The sequence below is a fragment of the Silene latifolia genome, chromosome 8, assembly GCF_048544455.1.
Source record: "Silene latifolia isolate original U9 population chromosome 8, ASM4854445v1, whole genome shotgun sequence".
NCBI classification, from domain to species: Eukaryota; Viridiplantae; Streptophyta; class Magnoliopsida; order Caryophyllales; family Caryophyllaceae; genus Silene; species Silene latifolia.
The window spans coordinates 69,109,511-69,120,510 of NC_133533.1; the positions used below are offsets into that span (position 1 = coordinate 69,109,511).

Below are 11,000 nucleotides of genomic sequence, written 5' to 3' on the forward strand. Positions count from 1 at the left end.
ACAGTACAGCGTACTGTTGCATGGTTTTGCCATTACTTGACTTAAATGAGAATGTTACACTTACTCTTACATTTTTCGACTAAGGCTTTGGAAAATATCATTGTCTTGACTTTCTTGACTATCTTGATCATCTTGAATCATTGTTGAAAGTCCATTTGATTGCTTCAATCACTAATCATTCAACTAAGAGCAAACAATCAAATAACAAAGGGACTTGACATTATCAACACAATGTGTTCTAACAAATAACATTTGGCAATGAGCCAATGAATAGACTATTACCCCAAAGCAAGTGAGGTAGGTACGATGTCATAGTCTAAACGGAGGTAGACGAAAATTAGGAAATTACAAGTAAATGGAAATACAAGAAATTAACCAAATAAACAATTAACAAGATATGAAAAGACTAGGATTAGGAAATATTCTTGACAGAATCAAGGTGAATTGTAAATTGTAATAGGACACAAAATACTTTGAACCTACATCTACTACAAATACCAATTCAAATACAAGAGTTCTATTTTGGATTAAGCATTGTACCAACAAAAAGTATAGCACCACAACTATCTTCTCTAATCATAAACATAAATGGGTGATCTGCTATGAATTCTACCGTAGGAGGCTGCTGTCTGCTAGCTGGCGCACGTTTAGCCTTTTTAATCTTCGGAGTGATAGCTGTGGCCACGGTTCCTCGTTCATTAGTCTCGACACAACACTTCTGCATTATATCTGTTACGTAGAGTGGTTTTGGGTCATCGATCACTCCTGTAAAATCTTCACAGTCGTTATCAAAGGCTGATATCAATCCCAATTCTTTCATAGATTCCTTAAAGGAAACATGGGATTTAAATTTAAATTTCGGGATGCGGAGGTTCTTCACTTTAGTATTGTTAAGCTTGAATTGTTCATTGAACATATTTTCATCAATCTTGATTTCATCCATGAGATTTGGCAATCCATCCTTCTCATGTGGAAGGAATACATACATTGAAAAGTGCTTTGTGGATTTCCCTGTTTTGTACATCATCCTTATAACCTTGCACTTCTCAAAGGCTCCGTAATCAAAGTTCGTGTGCCACTGGTTCATGAAGGGAACTCGAACTTTGTGTCCGTCCAGAAGATTAAAGCCATCATCTTTTGTGTTTATTGATTCAAATGAATGTAGCCAAGTTCCTTTGAAATACAAAGCGTTAGCCAACAGTAATGCAGTGTCGCGAGTGATACTATTTCTTGTAAGAAGTTGTTTAATCAATCCCTTCGTTTGTTGTTTGGCCCATGAGTTTGCTTCCGTCACAACTTTATCACTCTTTAATCATGGCAAATAAAATTTGTCAGTATACATTATAACAGGAAGTAATTCATTAATCAGTTTGCTATATCCCTTTCGGCCTTAAGCCTAAACAAGCGCCATCACTTGCCGTTATCATTATGAAAATTATTGAGTTACTTTACAGCTTTACTCGATCCTAATATTTATCGAAAGGGTAATGCTAAAACGTTTCAAAAAAGATATAGAAAATTCACATGGTACCCCTACTATGTCATTTTGTAGGTGGTACCCAACTTTTTAAGTTTGTGCACATGATAACCTTGGGGTTTGATTTTCAAGTACGACATGCCCTTTTTATTGTTCTACAAATCTTTAATTGAGCATAAGTTGTAAACCAGAAATCGAAATTGGCCAGAGATCTATAACTTGATAAAACAAAATCTGGTAATCGAGTTTATGGTGGATTTTACGTTTTCGTGAGAAAAACCCTAGAAAATCTCAATGGACAATTTTTTTCCCCTCAAATTGTAGATTATGAAAAGAAAATGGGCGTAGAACAAAAAATTGGCCGATTCTGAATTCTGGTGCATGAGTTATGCTGAATTGAAGTTTGTTAGAGCGACAAAAAGGACATATTGTTCATAAAAATCAAATGTGAAAGATAACATGTACACAAACTTAAAATATTGTGTACCATATACAAAATGGCAAAATTTAGAGATAACACTAATTTTCCTAAAAAATAACAACACATGAAGAATGTGCTAAAGCAGCGGTAATATGTGCACGCATAGGGAGCCATGGAGGAGTATACATGCAACAAGGAATATAAATTAAATTTTGAGACTTTGAAACAAGTATAAATATGACTATAAATAATGGACAAAAATGACTAAAGTCAGACAAAACCTTATATGATCAATAAAAGTAAAGGAAAAAAAACATCACGACTTTAATTTTCAATCAATTTGAATCGAAGATGTCTTAGTCCAGTGATTAAGATTTAGGTATTGTGGACAATAGATCGCATGTCATTATTATGGATTACGAAAGGGAAATTCTCAACAACGCGGCAATTTATCACTTCAAATCACAACATGGCTACAAAGAGAGGAAAATTCGAACAATGCGATCATACTAAATTAATACTTATTTCGTCCCGTTCATTTATTTACCTTTACTTTTAGACTCGGTCTTTTTATTTTGTTCTTTAAGTACAAAGATAAATTAAAGTAAACAAATGAAGAGTACAAAATTTAGCTAAGTTAGTCAAACACTCAAACTCTTCTCAACTGTATAATACGGCCGCCTAATACATAATCAAACAAATTAGTTTGATAATTGATACTCCCTCCATTTCGATCATTTTTTATCTATTCATTTTAGTACAATGACAAAAAAAAAGACAAAAAAAATAGAGAAAAAAAAATAGATAATAATTGGCCGGGAGAGAGAGTAATTATTTTTCCGTTAACATGAATCAGAACTTTTTTGGGTGATTTAACAATGGATAAAAAGAGTATACCTGATTAACGAAATCAACAACCCTAGGATAAGCATTATGAACTTCTCTCAAAACCTTGTCGAACTCATCCTTCAACGAAAACCGTTGATCCAGCCACAACGCATTCACATAAGATATTTCAGGCGCATCTTTACTATACGACGCTTTTAAAACGTCACGTAATTTGCGAGCAGCCGCGTTTAACTCTCCCACATCACCGTGTCCTAGCAGCTTAAGCAACTGCTTTTGCGTCGAGTTTTCCGTTCCGACTGCGAGGATTCTAAGAACGGCATCGATTGACGCTGGAGAACAAACCAAGCTCTTGTTGTTGTCTAGGTTTTCTTTAATAACATGTTTGACAACATCTACTGAAAATTTCATGTTGATTAATTTTTCACGCACGGTTTCATTACTGTTGGTTTTCTTGTCCGTCGATTCCTTAGTAATGTTGGGATTCTTCATTGTCAACAATAGGGTTTGATGATGGAAACGATATTTATATATGTAGAATTGTAGATACAGCGTATAAATTTGATACTTAGGCTTTAATTAGGCCATTTTCTTTTGGACTTAGACGGGTCTGATCTAAACTGAACTAAATTTATAGGATCTGAACTGAATTGAACCGAACTTATAGTATCTGAACTTTTCTGAACTTATAAGAATTGAACTGAACTGAACTAAACTGAATTTATTGGATCTAAACTGAACTTATAGGATCTGAACTGAACTTAGAGCATCCAAATTCAACTTAACTTAACTTAACTTAACTTAACTTAAATTAAACTTAAATTAATTTAATTTAACTTAAATTAAATATTATTATTATTATTATTATTATTATTATTATTATTATTATTATTATTATTATTATTATTATTATTATTATTATTATTATTATTATTATTATTATTATTATTATTATTATTATTATTATTATTATTATTATTATTATTATTATTATTATTATTATTATTATTATTATTATTATTATTATTATTATTATTATTATTATTATTATTATTATTATTATTATTATTATTATTATTATTATTATTATTATTATTATTATTGATGGGCATATATATTCGCACATCACCGACCAAGTCAACATATTGAGCAAGGTCAAAGATATCCACAAAGAAAGTCAACGAGTTAGACAAGATCTAGCCGATGCGACCCATCGGCTGTCATTACACTGGTCTCGGTGATGGCAACCGGCTAAATGGGGGCACATATCCGCGTACTCACATCCATGGACCCTACGCCCCGCCATAGGTCCATCGGCCGAGGGTAGAACGGTCTTTCCACCTGCTAGCCACTTGGCCACTTGGCCACTACGTGACAAAAGGTGAAAGTCTATAAATACTCCTCAACCTTCATTGAGGAAAGGATCCAGAATTTAACCTAATAACCACTATTCATCTGGTAATATCTTCCTCATCTCTCTACAATACGCATTTAGCCAAGTAACAATAACTTACCCTCTCGAGCCATCGACTTGAGCGTCGGAGTGAGTACGCCGGCCAAAGCCGAGCCTCGTTTGTTCATCGTTTCAGGAGACCGCAAGGAGGATTCAAGCAAGGACGTCATTCTACAAGCTACGAGTGGTAACAAATATCTGCTCTGGAATTACACCCGGAACAATTGGCGCCGTCTGTGGGGAAGAGACACTAGAAGCTAGTCACATTCATTCCCAAACAAAAATAAATAAACACAAAAACCCACCCCAAGAGCTAAGAAGATGTCAAAACAACAAGAGGTATTCGTAAATGACGAAACCGAGCTACACCAAGATGATACCTTCCACCATTCTGGAGTTGTGCAGCCCTCCACCGGCGGAGTAATCCAACCGGAATTCGGGATGCCGAATATACCAGACACGCCGCTGCCCGCCAACCAGGTCACCATCATGGGACATGTGGTTGACACAGCAAAACTGAAGATGCTCCTGGACCTAATTGGGAGTACATCAGCTCACACTGTCACGCCGACAAGAGCGGCGGAAACCGTCCAGGAGACCAGGGCCAAGAACGTGACTCCGAGAAATTTGAACGGAGCACTAGGAGAAGCCGACCCTGCCAAGACGCCGAAGGAGCCCAGAGTGCTAGTGGTGGACCTGAGCCCTCCCCGTACTCACGAGAGGACAGCGTCGCCGCAAAGACCGACGAGGCCCGCCTCGCAGAAGCCAGAGAAGTCCGACTCAGCAGAGTCGGAGAAGAAGCCCGAGTCGGAGAAGGAGTCCTTCCCGCTACGAGGAGAGGAGCCGGACCAGGAATGCGAGGAGCCGATCGCCGCGTGTCATTCGACATGTGGTCAGACAGCCCCTCAGTGCTTATGTCCTAGACACCGCCGTGCCAACTAAGCTGAAGTTGCCGGCGTTCACATACAAAGGAGATAGTGATCCAACCGACCACGCCGAGGCTTTCGAGTCTTACATGTCGGTATGGGAGCAGCCCTACGAGGTCTGGTGCCGAGTCTACCCAACAACTTTGCATGGGATGGCTCAAAATTGGTACAAGGGGCTTTCCGACGGCTCGGTATACTGTTTTTTGGCCTCCGGCAACGTATTTGCCTAGGCTCCCCTTCTGGATCAGTTCCTCAATGGCATTTTTCGATGATTGCCGATCGTTCGTTAAGTGGGCGGTGTGGCGTGGTACTCGCAGATCGCTCGTGCCAACATTCGAACGGCTACCTTTAACCAGCTCGAAAATGAGGAAGGCCCGAAAGCCTCCCGGACCTGGTCGAAGAAAGCCGAGATACAAAGACGCCTCAACTTGGCAAGTATACCAAAAACCGGATGAGAAGAGCCTACAACCGAAGAGTCCACAAAAGGGACTTAAAAGTAGGAGATCTAGTCCTAAGAAAGTCGGCCGCCACCAACAAAGGAAATATTCATGGTAAACTAACGGCCAACTGGGAGGGTCCCTACAAAGTGGTCGAAGAAATGAGGCCGGGTACATACCGGCTGACAGACATGGAGGGTGTGCCTTTGATGAGCCATTGGAACACCGACAACTTAAGAAAGTACTTTGTATAGCAGCGGAGGTGTCCAAACCCAATGTGGACACCCCAACGCGTGATCATAAATGAAGAATCACCCAAGTTTTCCATCAAAGTGCTTGTCCCCTCCATAATTGCCACCCAAAGAGAAGAAATGCTATCGATTCGTAACCCCGATTACCTCGGCTAAATGCCGAGAGCGACGGGGACACAACGACCGATACGCTAGAAGAAATGCTATCGAGCCGTAACCCCGATTACCTCGGCTAAATGCCGAGAGCGACGGGGACACAACGACAGATACGCTAGAAGAAATGCTATCGAGCCGTAACCCCGATTACCTCGGCTAAATGCCGAGAGCGACGGGACACAACGATCGATACGCTAGAAGAAATGCTATCGAGCCGAATCCCCGATTACCTCGGCTAAATGCCGAGAGCGACGGGGACACAACGACCGATACGCTAGAAGAAATGCTATCGAGCCGTAACCCCGATTACCTCGGCTAAATGCCGAGAGCGACGGGGACACAACGACCGATACGCTAGAAGAAATGCTATCGAGCCGTAACCCCGATTACCTCGGCTAAATGCCGAGAGCGACGGGGACACAACGACCGATACGCTAGAAGAAACGCTATCGAGCCATAACCCCGGTTACCTCGGCCAAAGCCGAGAGCGACGGGGACACAATGACCGGTACGCTAGAAGAAACGCTATCGAGCCATAACCCCGATTACCTCGGCCAAAGCCGAGAGCGACGGGGACACAATGACCGATACGCTAGAAGAAACGTATACTCAGTGCAGTTGAGACGCAAATCTAGCGATCAATATGCCTACAGTTACGAACGTTGTCGAAACACAACCCCGGTTACCTCGGCCAAAGCCGAGAGCAACGGGGACACATCGGTCGATACGCTAAAGACGTTAAACACAGTTGAGATATGCATTCAAACTGCCTCGGTCATACCGAAGGTAAAAACGAAGGCACTCAATTAATAACGCAAGAAAACAAGTGAAGGATTGTGATCAAAGCCCCGGCCAAGCTAGAGGCCAATAAGACAAACTTCGTTAAAAATAATTGAAAGGAGAATACAGACGACGGCCGTCCCCATAGGGATAAGCCTAAACACAACCTACCAAGAGTTTTTACAACAAAACAAGGAAAAGAAAAGCAAAAGATTACAAGCATATCATTTGAAGCGCCAAAAGATGGCAGGGAGGAAAGGCTCAATAGTTGGCCCCCGAACAGCTAAAGCTATCCGAGATGCCGGTGAGTCCGGTGACGACCGCCCGTCCCCTATGCCTCGTTCTTTGTCCTCCATCGAGCAGCAAAGCATCTTCGGTGGCCGGCCCAGGAGAAGGCTCGACATTTTCAAGTGCCTTTAGCCTCTCAGCCTCCTTCACCTTTGCATCATAGGCCGCCTTGGCCTCAGCTATCTGAGCCGCCTTCGCCGCCTCCGCCTTCTCTCATGCCGCGCTTTCCGCAAAGACGCCATCTCATCCAGAAGCTGTTCAAATTTATCCCACGGGAAGGAGCCGTCGGGGACGAGCTTCTTGATTGCCTCCCTGGTCGCCTCCTCGGCCTGGTCCCGGAATTGGGCGCACAGTTTGGGGAGGAGATCATTTTGAAGCATTTCAATATCCTTCTCCTTTTGAGCAAGGATAGCCTGTGTCTCCCTGAGCGCCTCCGCCTGGTTATTGAACAGATCCTTCCACTCTTCCCTTTTGGCAACCACGGCGTCATAAGCGCCCTTATACCTGTCCCGCTCCTCCATCATCTTGGCAGTGGCGGCATCAGCATCCTCAACTTTGGCCCTCTCGGCCACTAGCAGCTTCCCAGCTTCCTCCACACGCTTCTCGGCAGCAAGGAGATCCAGCTTAGCCTTCCCGGCTTCCCCCTTTGCAGCAGAGAGATCAAGCTTAAGCTTTGCGATCAGTGGCCCAGCTTGGGCCATGGCCTTCTCCTGCTCCATGATGTGGGAGCCGGCTAGTCGGGTCCACTTCGCCAGCCTCTTATATATTTTCACACCCTCTGCCACAAGCTCGGTGGGAGGAATCTTCTGAGCTGAGGAGTCAACGGTGACATTTCTATCACCCGCCTTCTCAATAACCTTCTCAGGCTGCTTCCCTAATTGCCGTTCAGTGAGAACGGCGGCTGCCGACGGTGGATCTACAAAAAATTTACACAGAGCATCCATGTCACCATGCATTGACACGTCAGAAAGCCTGTCATCAGGAATGTCCAACGAACCAGCTAAATCCGAACCACAAGTTAAATCCGTACCAGTTTGGACCCTCTTAGTTGGAGGGCCGTCTGAGGCAGGCTTCTCCCCAGCAACGGTGGAAGCAGACGGTGGCTCTTTTCTCTTCTTTGGAGGAGAAGGACCCTTAGCAACGGTCACCTCCCCCTCAGTGATGTCGATGACCTCCACATGATCCTTCTGCACCACTGGGGTCGAAGAGGGAGTAGACACTGACGCCGCCGCCAACTTGGACGCTGCCTTCTTTGATCTCTTCGGCACGCCTCCGAAAACCCGTGCTTGGGCGCCTCCGGATCCAACGCTCCTCATCTCGCTTGTCCATGAGTTCGTTGGGAGCCGATCTACGATCATGAAAGTCACCGTAGGACGCCGCCGAACGACCTTCCCGTCCTTGTCAAGCCCTAACCTCTTCAATGTACTCTCGCACAGATCCCGGCCAAACCGACCGCAAGAAATCAAGCAAGAGTTACATAAAAGAAGTAAAACAAAGCTCTAAAACAGGAACATAACAAGCAAAGATGGGCCTCACACCGACCCCACTCACCCCTGGTTGAGGGCCGGATGAGGCCGACGCAAAGAAAGCAGCTCATCTTGAAGAATAATCGAGTCGGGGAGCCATCCCTTCTCAAAGATCAAACAAGTGACGCCCGCTTCTCATCCGCAGTGAAGAGGGACCATCGAAGCGTCCATCTTAACCTTACCCCGGAGATACATTTTCGTATTCTTCCGGTTCTCACACCGTAAGTAAACAGGGCTCGGAAAGACCGAGGCAATGGGTAGTCCTCCGCACTTGGACGTACACCCATCGCCGCCGCGCGATCTTGCAAGAAGTAAGCTTGTTCACGGAGACATAGCCCGGCTCCGTCGCACGCCGTACCACGCCACTTTACCGGGCGATTGACGGCCGAAGACTATGAAGTCGGCGAAATAAGTTAACCGTAGGGGTCTCCCCTTAAAGAGAGAGAGCCACACAAAGCCGACTATCGTCCTCATGGCCAACGGATGCGGTTGGGCCACAGCGACGTTCATAGCTTTGATGATGGCCATGACGTGTTTATTCAAAGGAAACCGGAGCCCATACTCCGGTGCCGATATATACGCCGACATGACCGGGGAGGGCAATAGACCGCTGACCCTCCTCGGGGATAACAATTTTGTACCCCTCACCGAAGGAGAAATGACCTCCGAAAAGAGTCCCACCGAGCAAGTTTGGCGAATTTATTGGTCCAGACACGATCAAGACCAGTCGTGCAGGCCTCGCCATGATCCGGGATAGACTGCCTCTCACCATCAGAAGGAGTCCTCTCATCATCATCGGCATCATCAGCATCATCATCCTCATCCCCCCACTCCTCCAAAATGGGCGGATCAACTACGGGAGGAGGAGACCTAGGGCCCCCAAACCTTATCGGGATGGCATCTAGTATCCCCTCCTCATCAAGACGCGACGGGGAACCCCCCGGCGCAGAAGTGCTAGTCCCGGCATCAGCAGAAGACATGTTCACAACAATCACTTAACAAAGTAAAAGAAAATTCGTTTGTTTACCTTAAAGAAAAACACTCGCCGGATCAAAGACTCTGAAGATTAGAAGAAAAGGAAGCCCTTGAAAGTTTAGAAAGATGAAGATTTTGGAGAAAAATTTGAGAAAATGAAATTGGTGGCCAATTTTACGGAATAACTGCCCTATTTATAGGAAAAAGCCCATGAAGAAGGACCAATCAGGCTGACCCATGAAGCGTCAACCAATCAATGACAGACACGTGTCGGACATGCAACCACGGATGTCAATCGTTGCAAGCAGATTGAACGTCAATCAATGCAACGCTGACCAAGCGTCTTCAACACGCCCCTTCATATCCGAAAGTGCCTATTCATCTTCCTCAACAAATTCCTAAGTATCCGCTCTCCGCCGGCCACATGATCAACCAAGCTAGGAAGCACGTCGGGGCAATCAAAAACAACTAAGCACTCTCAACCCTGGTCTCGGCCGGCGTCACTTTCTTTTCCACATCGGATGCCCTTTACGCATCCATGTGAAGGGGGATATGGTGCGGCCTAATAAGAACCAGGCCGAAGTAGAAGAAGCCGATGCATCGAAGAAACCGATCTGAGAAAATTTTTGCAAAATACTTGCGCAGAATATACGCTCAACATACATCGGAGCCCATACCACGGCATAGACTACGCTGGGGGCAAATTGATGGGGCATATTCTGCACCGCTGACCAAGTCAACATATTGAGCAAGGTCAAAGATATCCACAGCAAAGTCAACGACTTAGACAGTCTAGCCGATGCAGCCCATCGGCCTGTCACCTGGGTCTCGGCATGGCAACCAGCTAGCCGGGGCACATATCCGCGTACTCACATCCATGGACCCTCGGCCGGCCTGCCATAGGTCCATCGGCCGAGGGTAGAACGGTCTTTCCACCTGCTAGCCACTTGGCCACTTGGCCACTACGTGACAAAAGGTGAAAGTCTATAAATACTCCTCAACCTTCATTGAGGAAAGGATCCAGAATTTAACCTAATAACCACTATTCATCTGGTAATATCTTCCTCATCTCTCTACAATACGCATTTAGCCAAGTAACAACAACTTACCTCTCTAAGTTTACTGACTTGAGCGTCGGAGTGAGTACGCTCGGCCAAAGCCGAGCCCTCAGTTTGTTCATCGTTTCAGGAGACCGCAAGGAGGATTCAAGCAAGGACGTCATTCTACAAGCTACGAGTGGTAACAAATATCTGCTCTGGAATTACACCCGGAACAATTATTATTATTATTATTATTATTATTATTATTATTATTATTATTATTATTATTATTATTATTATTATTATTATTATTATTATTATTATTATTATTATTATTATTATTATTATTATTATTATTATTATTATTATTATTATTATTATTATTATTATTATTATTATTATTATTATTATTATTATTATTATT

The 11,000-nt window shown here is 43.8% G+C and overlaps 1 protein-coding gene across 1 annotated transcript; it reads right to left on the bottom strand.

Annotated features, from left to right (window-relative positions):
• Nucleotides 1-517: 517 nt before the first annotated feature.
• On the bottom strand, nucleotides 518-3,236 carry LOC141595319 (serpin-Z10-like). Its single transcript, XM_074415283.1, has 2 exons — nucleotides 2,796-3,236; nucleotides 518-1,306 (listed from the first exon to the last, which is right to left on the bottom strand). The coding sequence occupies exons 1-2, from the start codon at nucleotides 3,234-3,236 to the stop codon at nucleotides 518-520; spliced, it is 1,230 nt and encodes a 409-aa protein (XP_074271384.1).
• Nucleotides 3,237-11,000: the final 7,764 nt, after the last annotated feature.

Bases quoted from the DNA above. Each gene is read 5' to 3' on its own strand.
- LOC141595319 (XM_074415283.1), bottom strand. From the start codon at position 3,236: ATGAAGAATCCCAACATTACTAAGGAATCGACGGACAAGAAAACCAAC. The intron at 1,307-2,795 runs GTATACTCTTTT...CCATGATTAAAG, and splicing joins TTGTTGATTTCGTTAATCAG to AGTGATAAAGTTGTGACGGA.